Raw genomic sequence first — 11,261 nt, 5'->3', positions numbered from 1 at the left:
AGAAAAAAGATTTCCCAGAAGGGGATTAGTCAAGTATATCTTATCTTAATATAATGAAATATAATCTCATATCATATCATATATTGTACATTTGAATTTCAAAGCTTAAAGTGTATTCAATTTAACAATGTATTCAATTTAGCTTTGAAAATTCTTTTTTTTGTAATGTTCAAGAATGAAATTCAGAGGCATTATATTATATTATATTATATTATATTATATTATATTATATGGCAGCCCGGTGGCGCTTTAGCCTCGCAGCATAAAGGAGACCTTTCTGTGTGGAGTTTGCATGTTCTACTCATGTCTGCATGGCTTCCCTCCCACAGTCCAAAAACATGCAGCTGGTTAATTGGAAAAATTTGGGAAAAATTTCCTCAAATGAGTGAGTGAGTGAGTGAATGAATAGTTGTCTTTTTATTGACAGAGATATGCAATTTTAATGTTGTAGATACATTCAATAGTAATCATGCCAGGCACACATAATGGTATTTATCATCAAGTTTTCCATGTATCAATGCAAAGTATTTCATGATTGGTTTGGTAGCGTATTTGAGGGTTCTTATGCGAGACAAACCCCCAGATAAACAAGACTTCTTGGAATGACAGCGGTGAAAAATTATTCCACTTCTGTCTTTGTATTGGATGATATCTAGTTTTCGAACATAAGTGCCGAGGATCAATCCAGATGAATGAGAAAAAAAAGAGATTAGCTTGGAACCTTTCAAAGCACAAATTCCAGATAAATGCATTAACTGCTGTCCTCAGCATTAGCTTTCCTGTCCGCCTCGTTCAGAAAGTCCTGGTCGGCATAAATGAGGAATCCGGTGAAAGTGCTATCTGTCCAGAAGGGGTCGAAGAAGAGCCCGTTCTGCTCCGAGTAGAAAATCTGAAGCCAGACCTGGTCTAGATGCTGCAGGTGAAGAACAGTGGAACCAGAGGCCACATCGTGGTTCCCCGTGTTGGCATCAAACGTCTTGATCTTGTACTGGCCATTGTGCACCAGGCCAATGGCCAAGTGTTTATTGGCCAGCGTGATGTCGTATGTGAAATAATAGACCCCGGGGAAGGCGCAGACAAATTTTCCACTGCTGGCGTTGTAGTGATTTCCCTCGTTTAGTAAGATCCGGCTGAATCGTATGGGCATCCTCTCTTTTGGGTAGCTCTTGGTCACAGCCACGGAGAAAGCCGAGCGGGCCGCGCCGCCACAGTTGCAGCCTCCCGCTTCTCCTCGCTGGCCCGAGTCGCCCGCGTCTCCCTTCTGTCCCCTTTTCCCCGCCGCCCCCGGAGCACCACGGGGTCCCTTAAGTCCACGAGGTCCAAACCTGCCGATAACACCCTCGCGACCTTTCGAGCCCGGTTTCCCTTGGTTCCCTAGTTTGCCCGGATCACCTGACGAAATGGGAGTGAAAGCTGCGTGACGAGATAGAACCTACATTTGACATCTTTGTACAACATGACAACGAACCGCGACACAAACAGTGGAAAGAGATGAAAATAGCCCGAGGGATCGCGGGTGATTTTCTCGGAATAAATCTGACCTTCCATAAAAGGAAATTAGGTTATATTAATGTACTTGAGCTTCTGTGTTTTCGAGGTATTTCTACCACCCCCAAAGTGACGGCACAGACCACATAAGGTTGTTATTACTGATAATATTGATAGTTATTGGTAGCAAGCTATCTAAGTTAGGTCCACGGGTCTCACGGTAAACTTTGAACTGCTGTATTGACACAAAGCCGATGAGGCTTGTTGCTCTCTTCTTTGTCTGTGCCAGATTAAATGTATTCATATCAAAATCCCACTCTTGTGAACTTTTAGACGAGCCATTACACGGGACATTCCAAACCAAGAGTCATGCTGAGTACCTCCGTCTCCTTTTTGTCCCTTCTCCCCGTCCTTCCCGTCCGGGCCATCTCTCCCGGGGGCCCCCATCGGACCCGTGGCCCCCGGTGAACCAGGCGCCCCCGGGTTCCCGGCCGGCCCAGCCGGACCAGGCGCGCTGCAGACCAGCTGAGAGGAGTGAATAGTGATATTGTGACCTTTCTTGAGTGAGGAATATGTGGACTGGGAGAGGACAAACGAGAGCAAACCCAAGACCCCACACATGACGAGCACGATGGTCACTGCGTGGGCAAAAACAGATTAGTCTGAGTATTAGTTGTGAAAACATATGCTGAGGTCTGTGCCACAATACGATGCCGCGGACATATCGAGAAACTTCAAATTCAGATGATGAATAATTGACCGCAACATTCAAACTTGCACCGCAGTCAGAAGAAGGCGCATGAAAATACATCCAAAAGTTGCTGATGTTTCCGTCGAGAGTCACGTTGTCTTGAAATGCAGAGGGATTACTCACCCGCGGAGAAATTGTGACCCATGGCCACTCTGTCTGATACACAAGACTCCCTTATTGTTCAACGCAAATATTTTCCGGCGATTCTTCCGACATTCACTTGAGATTGCATTCTAGCAAAGCGCCGCAAAGCAATGTGAAGCCCAGCGAAACGCGGTCCACAACATCCGCCCTGTTTGAGCACGTTCTCTGCCATAAAATAGTTTCTCAATGATGTCATTGACTCAAATCAGTGCAACAGGGCTGCACAACCGAACCGGTCACGGACCTATAATCACAAACACACTGTGTGAAAATTGGTGAAGTCATTTTTCACAAGCATCAAGTGCAGCATATCATCAGAGCATATGTGTTTGTCCTTGATCAGTTCCAAATAGCTCCAAAAGGGTTTTTTTTTTTTTTTTTTTTTTTTTTTTTTGTACACTTGTGCAAAATCAACAAAACAAACATCTGCGGCATCGTATTAACACCCATTACCATGTTATAAAATGTGTTTCTGCTAATTACTTTGAAGCGGAGCCAGAAAATCACCAATGAAAATGTTCCAGCTGTTGGGTGACGCCTTGTTAACTTGAATCATGTGAATAAACTCACGTCACAACTAGTCACTTTGAGATGGTATCGACATGGAAATAATACATCTAAAATGTTGTGAAAAATCATTTCATCACAGTTTGACAAAAAATGCATTTGCTTCATTTTGCAAAGCATTTATATGAATGTTCAAATGGTCCGGAAGCTAAAATTTGAAGTAAATAATCACAGAAACACTGTCACATTCTGCACGAAGGTGTGACAAAATAAATTGAGGTGTTAAATGCTTTCAGTGCAATTCGGCCCGTACGAAAAAGCTTCTTAAATTCTTCAAGATTAAAAAAAAAAAAAAAAAAAAATTCCAAAAATCAACTATTTTTCACTAAGCCGATAAGTATTTTCATTCTTTGCCTCGTCACTATCAGAAATGAGTGCGTTAGCCAGAAGGTTCCTGGTTAAACCCGTGTAGCCGACGAAGCCTTTCTCTTCGGTTTGCACGTTCTCCCTTCGACTCCGTGGATTGTCTCCAGGTTCTTCTCCACTGCCACAGTGCAAAAACATCCGATAGATTAGCCCATAGACGGTTGGCCAGCAAGCATGCTTCTAGGTAATTAACACGTACAGTGTCTGTCGCCAAATGTCATGTTAATTTGCAAAACAATTCCTTCATCTCATCGCTCTTCAGAATGCAATCGCCCCAAAGGACGCGATGAGATCCAATTGAAGTGACTTAATTCTGAATGGTTTATGGTGTGTTATTCTGCAGGTGGTTATCATGCTACTTTAACATCCTTCCCATTTTCTCCATTCTGCAGTCAATGTTTTGTGAATCACTTCATTTATGCTATCTGATTGACGATTCATATTTCATTGTATTTATTCTTCCTCCTTTCTACTATTATCTATTACGGTTATGTTTTTCACTTGAAACTCTGGCACGACAATTTCCTTCGGGATAAATAAAGTTGTTCTCATCTCTCATCTGATATGCGCCAAATAAAGGGGGAAAAGCGTAACTACTTTTACTGCTCAGCCATGCACAATATCAGAACGAGAAACATTAACTGCGCAAAAATATAACATTTTATTAAAAAAAAACACACATGTCCGGGTACATTTTTGGAAACGATCGCATTTTATAAAAAAATCCAATCGGACGTAACTTCTTTTCTAAAACATGATGGTTCATGTCACATCCGACCAGTGAACAGCAGGAAAACTTGGAGGGGATGCAATGTCTCTGTCAAATAAAATCTTAAAAAAAGAAGCAAACACGCTGAACGACAGATGAAACGATTGAAACAAAACACAGAGTCGAGCAGATTCAAACGGAAAGTACGTTGATTCTATCCAGCGCTCAAAGGACGTCTTCTTTCTTTTTCTTTGACCGGATGATATCAAAATTAGCCAAATAAAGACCAAAGTGTTTGTCCACAAATAAACGCGCATTAAACAACAAACTGCTGTACATATCTCAGCTTCTTCTGTAGCTCCATGACAATGAAACGCAGTTTTTTTTTCCGGTCGACTAATCACGCGGAGTCCGAAGCCGAAGGTCGGAAGAGTCGAGACAGCGAGCCGTCACTGCCCAAGGAAGGAAGCCATGGGATCATCTGGTCGGCTGCGTTTCATGCGGAAGGCCTCCATCTCCTCCTCGGTGGGAGCCTTCACTTCCTGCAGGCTGTGGTACGGCCTCTTTCTCTCGTCCATCTGCATCATGGCATCCACTTGCTTCGCCCATTTCTCCTCTGCCTCTAAAGCCTGGAAAGAGGGAGAGAGACAGGTCAGACAGAAAACAGTGCGAAACAGACATAATGACAAATTCAATTTTTGTTTTCCCTGTAAGAAAAAAAAAAAAAAAAAAGACAGTCACTTTTTTCAACTTCTCTTTCTTCTTCTCCTCATCTTCCTCTGAATCGCTGCTGTCGGAGCTGTTCCTCCTGTTCTTTTTACTCTTCTTTTTCTTCTTCTTGTCCTTCATCTTATCCTGATGCATCTGTTTGCAGAAAGACAACGGCGTTAGTCGCCGACAATGAAAGCACAGTTTTATGATCGTACGATCTCGTCTGCTTCTCTCGCCTCCAGCAGAGACTTGGGCTCTTCGTCCTCCTGCGGCTCGTTCGCTCCCTCCTCGAATGGAACGCACTCCGTCGAGTTCTTTGGGGTCATCCAAGAAATACAAGGTAGACGAGTTACGTGTCAGGAAGTTCGAAGCTGGCCACCACGTCTGTGAATATACGTACGACTCCAATTCCGACTTCTCCTGTGCAGTAGCTCTGCTTGACCATGGAATGGCAACACTTGTAGCCCCAGAAGCCGTCCTTCCAATAGGAGCCCCAAATGCACTGAAGGCAGGAGCGTTTTACGGTTAAATAATGCATACGATGTGACGAAAATCAAGCAGACCCCCCCCCCACTGCAGCGTCGTGTCATCCTTACAGTGTGGTTGTTGATTAATACGTCCTCCTCGTACTTGGAACGAGCGACAGCCTTCTCTTGACCCTTGAGTACGGCGCCGTGACGCGAGTACTCCACGTAGTCCTCCGTCTGGGCCAACAGCAGCTCCCGTGGGGGCGCATCCAAGTGCTCTTGACCGCCATACTGATTTCAAAAGCACAGGAATCATTAGTGAGCATATCCGCTGAGGTGTGTGTGTGTGTGTGTGTGGGGGGGGGGGATTGAAACATTTTCACACATCACCTAGCGGGAGAGACAACAGAACATGTGTCAGCGCAAGGGAGCAGAGGTTCAGGAGGAGACTAACAATCCTCCTGGGCTAGATTTCTGAAAATGAAAGACATTTGGATTTGGCTAATATAACACTCGGCGGGTCGGTCTTTTACACATCTTTAGGAACATTTAGGATCACATCAGATGCGAGACGGTTTGGACGTGCGCATGAAGCAACCGTTTGGTCTTTGGCCGAGACACTAGCCGTGTACCTTCTCCAGGATGCTCTCCCTCTGTTCCTCTTTAAAGTCCTCCTTCTTGACCTTGAAGGAGCGGTGGAGCAGCTCCAGCTTGGTGGGGTCAGCTTGCAGATGCACCTCAGAGCCTCTCTCATAGGCCTCCCAGGTGAACACTAGCAAGGAAACACATAAACAGTCATTTCCCCAGACAGAGCCGCACCTTTTCGGCGCGGCACAGGCACTCTGATCGGCTATAATAATCTCCAAGATATCTCTGAAGACTTTGATTCAGAGCAGAGGGTCATAACTGTGAGGTCACAAACATCTCACATGACCTCGTTTAGTTAACTATTGTTGTTCCCAAAAAAGGGACGCAAAGGATAAGTTATCGGGGATTTGCTCTAAATGTCCAGTCAGATGCGAACAGATGGACGATATGAACAGCCCTTCCGCGGGAAAGGAGATCAAAGTCCTCGCTTTAAAATAGTTCTCTGGTCTTTATGATCCGAATTTCATTCCTCACTTTGCCCTTAGAATGCGATGACAAAGCCATCGAACTCAATAAGCCGATTTGGTGTGCGATGAACAATGAGAAAGCATGATCATTGAGAGTGTGAAACAATACATAAATTATCATATATGACTTGTCAAAATCAAATAAAAGAAAAGCACCGACGTAATTCCATGTCACTACTTGATACTCACACCTAACGAACCTTTATCATTTGATTATCCTTGACCAAGTCATATTTTAATTTCGTTCGACGTGATCAATTTTGGGAAACGGACAATTATCGTCATCTACTCAGTCAAATTAAGGAGGTTTCATGGAAGGAATCGTAAAGTTTGCAAATGTTGTACCGATGTACAAATAAGTGAGATAAGAAAGTATCTTCATAAAACTGTTTTTTGTCAATGTGACAAGTTGTACAAAAAATAAAAAATAAAATAAAGGACACAATATTAAGAGAAGACGACAAACGGAGCAGCCTGAGAAAGCGCATTAAATTTTCAACACTCCGTGTATTTGACTGTTGCTGAGCTTGACTGAATTGCAGTACAGCGGATCGTTTCGCTATTGACTCTGTCGTCCTTCACGCCAGTTGGTTCGGACGGTCATGCAGGAAGCCGCAGGAAGGGACGGCACACGAACACTCTGCGAAGGACTTACACTGCGTTTGAGCCATGGCAATGGTGTCTCCAGTATAGCGAGCAAAGTTGTCTCCTGCATAGCCCACTCTGTCCAACACAGACCGACATTATGATCATCTAAATGATTCCCGATTTGCGGGAGACGGGGAAATAGACCGGTAACAACTTACTCATCTGGGTTCATGCCTGTGCTGGCGTAAGGATTCTCCCTCATAGCTCGGGTCTTCGGATCGTAGTAAGCGGAATTTGGATCCAGGTTCCTCAAGTACTGTGAGAAGCAGAGTTTCATATCTTATCGGCGACTGTGTGACAGCGAAAGACCCCTTACCGAGCAGCTTCAGGAAAAGACATTTTGGCGACATCATGGCTCGTCGATGAAAAAACGAGAGCGGAGAAAACGTGGAGTCACGTGCCACTCACTTTAGCTGTGTCTTCTCTGATACGCAGATTCCTGACGGTGATTCGCCTCTTGGAGTCAAAGTTCTGACCGGGCATGTCGATGTCATCTGCATATTTATCTTCGTCCTCATCTTCGCTGTCATGTTCCCGCTCCTGGAGAGAAAATATGACATGAGTGATATCGGAGCTGTGCATCCGGAGAACGAGGGTTCTGGTGTTCAGAGTTTGTTTGAGAGTGAATTCTTACCGAAGTGTCAAGTTTTCCTGATGCCAGCTCATCCTGAAGCTTGTGTGCCTTCAGCGTCCTTTTTGCCTAAATGAATAACAAATATGAAAGCAGGCTTTTGGAGGTTGATTATATAACATGTATTAATCTTTAAACATATATGATAAAAGTACAGTAACTCTGATCCAGCGGCCGGTGTGTACATCCTGCACTCTTTTCACTTCTTCTCGCCGTACAATCAATGTGAACATTCAAAGCTGAACAGCGCAGAGGCTACCTTGCTTTATCACTTTAGCAGTGTAAAACAGAATGAATCCACCGGCAGACTGCTTACCAGATCTACTTTGGCATACTCCTCCACAATGCGCTGATGTTCCTCGGGATCGTATCCGTTCCATCGATCTCGCTTGCCGTCGTAGTCCAGTTCAAGCTGGACCTGACTGTGCTCGTCCGGGGCGATGTCCGTGCCCGTGAACTTTGCCCCGACTTTTCTGGGTCGCTAAACATAAAAAATGTACATACCTGATCAAACATTTCTTAGGACGACACAGTCGAACTTTTGACAACGGGGTCTTCAATCTGTCATTCCGTTTTACCTCCAAGCAGTCTTTTTTCTTGTGTGTCATGGCACCACAGTTTTCACAGGCACCCTTACGGAACTTAGTGGCAACAGAGCCCTGGTTAAAAAAGGGGGGGAAATAAAGGAGTCAACTTCGAAATACATTTACAGTCACTAGACAGTAAAATCCCTCATTAAAAAGGATTCTTACCTCTTGCACTCCCCTCTTATACCACTCTCCGATGGCAGAGAATTGTGTATGGTTTTCAGACTGTGGTCTCTGATGTTTAAGCGTGGGCCTCTTGGATGGGTCAATGTACCACGGTACCGATGAAATATACTGAGGGATGTGGGGGTTTATGTCCCTGCACAGCAGAACCACAGAGAGAGATGAGGCGGCCTTCAATATCGTTAAGCAGTAGCTTCAGTGTCGATATTATGCAAGAAGATCAGTGGACTTATTGAACTGGAAATAGCGGTTTCATGCCGCTGAGGCACCGTATCGAGGCAGGCAACATGCTGGCAACATCGCACAGATCGGTCATATTTTTTTTTCCCCAAGATCAATCAGTGCTAGAATTTGATGTCAACAGAAAATAATACCATGTTTACCACATGGAAGCTTTCACATCACAAGACCGCTTAAGATGGCTGCATCTGGGGCTGAGTGACGGATCAATACAAATATTGAATATCATCTCTCGGGCTACCGATATGGCAAATTATTTATTACGGCTCATAATTTTGACTGTCTGCGGCCACGCATCGATTGTTGTCTGGTAGGGGGAAAAAAAACCAACTGCTTTTATGGGTTAGGTGTAATTCTGGGCCTATAGTGTTCCTCTTTGTAACTAACTCTTTCCCAAAAACACTGAAACATTTAACACAAATCTGAAAATAACAACCAAGCCTTCTGAATATAATGATATTATTATGATATATGTGTTTTTTCTGTCAAATTGTCTGAATCTCACTGTGTCATTTCTGAACTTGCAGAGAAGATGACACCATGCTCTGATAATATTCTAAAAATGGATTTCAATGGTAATTTAGCTATTTTTGGACCAAGACTATATTTACTCACCTTAATCAGTGGTTAATAGGAACGGCAATTTCATAATAAAAGCAGAGTCAACATGGTGCGCCCGTTCACAACAGAGGCATTCTTGATCAACGGAGCTTGTGTCGATTTCAATCGATGTCCACCAAAATTGGTTTTGAAACAAAGTCAGACTGTATTTTTACAAGTTCAGAAAAGACAAGGTCTAAAGGGTAGAGTTCAGGCAACAGTGCAGCAAAGAGCCTTCGGTGCTGGCTCCCTCCAGGGCAGAAGAATGTGGTCATTTTGTCTCAACCCAATCACGTGACCCAAAAAGCCTTATTCAGTGTTGCTTAAGAAATGTACTTGTTTCTTTGTCTATCTTGCTGGGTTATTCTTGTTTTGTTTTTTTTCTGTTGGGTTTTTGTGCACACTAATGCCAGATCAACACAATAACATTTGCTAACTACCTAACAAACATTTAATCTACTCACAACAACAGGCTTCTATACACTTGGAAGGAAGCATATCCCTTCCGGATGGGTTCGTTGAAGAAGAAATTCTTCTGTCGTTAAACTTGCAGTACTCATCCTATGAGCGGCAGCCATGAGTCAAGTTTGTCCTTGTATGCCAACCGTGCAATAGTGTGGTTATTCAGTAACTATGATATAAAAATAATTTTCTTCCCGCTTATCAGATACTCGTAACTGCAGCACACCTTTCAGCCACACAGGGGAGCTTGAAATCCTATACGCACACATTTTGTACTTCGATGTATACTTTTACAGGTGCATTTATTTACCCTTACTTTAATTCCATCTTGCTCCTTTAGCATTAGAAACTCAAACATATCCATCTATCGATAGAATATAGAATTTCAAGTCGTCATACTTGTGTCTGATTCCGCTGTTAGTCATGATTAAGTCTGCATCTCTGGAAGGAAGCCCCAGCTAAGCTACTGCTCTTCTTTACAAATCATTTCTCTTTTGCCTTTCTGTGAAAACTTACTACCAAACAGATGTCAGAGTAAACGATGAGTAAAAAAAAATTGCTATGTTTGTCTGTCTTCTTTTCTACAGTAGCTGTTCAAAGTAGATTCAAATGTAAAATGTAGTGTTGGCCTAAATATGAACATTATTTAATATAGATACGAGATATAAAATAGTATCCTGGGTTTAAGAAATGCGAACGATACAAGATAGTTTTGTCTTTTTGTGATCTCCTTAAGTAAAATAGTCCCAAGTTGAATTTTACATTTGCAAGAATTCGCAAGAATTCATTTAATGAGAATGTTGACGTTCCATCGGCTATTTACATTTAGGAATCCACTCATTCACCCAAATTGGAGAAATTACATTATTGTGTTGTTAGTTAGGGGGAAATAACATGGTTTATTTTCGAAAGTAGCAGTAGATCTCCTGATTGTAGAGCAAACGAGAGAGATTCCCCTGTTACTTTGACAGGGATTTTGCATCACAACAAATTCCTCAAGTATTTGCCAGCTGTTAGACGTAACCTGGGTGAACAAAGCGAGTTTAGGCAGATGCTTTTCCGAGAGAAAAACTCACTTTCCCTCCTCGTCCACCTCAGCCGGAGCATTTCCGAGCTTCCTCTGCTCCTCCAGCTCCTTCTTCTTCCTCCAGTCCTCCCGGGTCATCTTCTTGGGCTCATCCAGGCCCACGATTCCCTCGGGGGTGCCGTTAGGCTGCTCCGTCACGGCTTCGGCCGACATCTGGAAAAGCACAATGGCATCGAAATAAAGAACACCGAACGCTTTCGACGACTCTCTATTCAGGCATCTTCAAAGAATTTATTTTCTATTATCCTTCTCCATTCAGTTTAGCCGTGACACACATACGCAAAGGCTACCATCAACGGATGCTAACTGTAACATCACACAAATGTCCTATTCTTTTTTTTTTAATTATCCAACAAAGGTGCTTACCTTGGCTAGGTCGCAAAAAAAAAAAAGAGTGTTGACAATTCCTTCGTAGAATAATTCCTTCGTCTTTCTATTTATTAAATCGCCAGACGTGTTTTGATTTTAGCTACACGACCGTCGCCATTTTAGGTGAGCTACACCT

General features: G+C 43.3%; 2 protein-coding genes across 2 annotated transcripts; both read right to left on the bottom strand.

Moving 5' to 3' along the window:
• Positions 1 to 403: 403 nt before the first annotated feature.
• Positions 404 to 2,583, bottom strand: c1qtnf2 (C1q and TNF related 2). Its single transcript, XM_086158352.1, has 3 exons — positions 2,363 to 2,583; positions 1,869 to 2,126; positions 404 to 1,392 (listed from the first exon to the last, which is right to left on the bottom strand). The coding sequence occupies exons 1-3, from the start codon at positions 2,382 to 2,384 to the stop codon at positions 752 to 754; spliced, it is 921 nt and encodes a 306-aa protein (XP_086014478.1). The 5' UTR covers positions 2,385 to 2,583; the 3' UTR covers positions 404 to 751.
• A 1,375-nt stretch (positions 2,584 to 3,958) lies between these two features.
• Positions 3,959 to 11,254, bottom strand: slu7 (SLU7 homolog, splicing factor). The gene is made up of 15 exons (XM_086158396.1): positions 11,123 to 11,254; positions 10,746 to 10,909; positions 8,350 to 8,503; positions 8,176 to 8,256; positions 7,914 to 8,078; positions 7,601 to 7,666; positions 7,375 to 7,506; positions 7,125 to 7,222; positions 6,974 to 7,041; positions 5,836 to 5,975; positions 5,333 to 5,494; positions 5,137 to 5,238; positions 4,973 to 5,050; positions 4,767 to 4,889; positions 3,959 to 4,654 (listed from the first exon to the last, which is right to left on the bottom strand). Exons 2-15 carry the CDS (start codon positions 10,907 to 10,909, stop codon positions 4,475 to 4,477), a joined length of 1,713 nt encoding a protein of 570 aa, XP_086014522.1. The 5' UTR covers positions 11,123 to 11,254; the 3' UTR covers positions 3,959 to 4,474.
• Positions 11,255 to 11,261: the final 7 nt, after the last annotated feature.

This window comes from Fistularia commersonii, chromosome 13 (genome assembly GCF_037954325.1).
Source record: "Fistularia commersonii isolate RoL2024-O1a breed Wild chromosome 13, RoL_Fcom_v1.0, whole genome shotgun sequence".
Classification (NCBI taxonomy): Eukaryota; Metazoa; Chordata; class Actinopteri; order Syngnathiformes; family Fistulariidae; genus Fistularia; species Fistularia commersonii.
Note: the sequence above shows the minus strand (reverse complement) of the source record. Positions and strands in the feature narration are given on the sequence as shown.

Excerpts from the sequence above, each read along its gene's own strand:
- c1qtnf2 (XM_086158352.1), bottom strand. The coding sequence starts at position 2,384 with ATGGGTCACAATTTCTCCGCGG. Across the intron at positions 2,127-2,362 it reads GGGTCACAATTTCTCCGCGG|TGACCATCGTGCTCGTCATG; the intron begins GTGAGTAATCCC and ends TTGCCCACGCAG. Across the intron at positions 1,393-1,868 it reads GGGACAAAAAGGAGACGGAG|GTGATCCGGGCAAACTAGGG; the intron begins GTACTCAGCATG and ends CCATTTCGTCAG.
- slu7 (XM_086158396.1), bottom strand. The coding sequence starts at position 10,909 with ATGTCGGCCGAAGCCGTGACGGAGCAGCCTAACGGCACCCCCGAGGGA. Across the intron at positions 8,257-8,349 it reads ATAAGAGGGGAGTGCAAGAG|GGCTCTGTTGCCACTAAGTT; the intron begins GTAAGAATCCTT and ends TTTTTTAACCAG. Across the intron at positions 7,223-7,374 it reads TCAGAGAAGACACAGCTAAA|TACTTGAGGAACCTGGATCC; the intron begins GTGAGTGGCACG and ends TGCTTCTCACAG.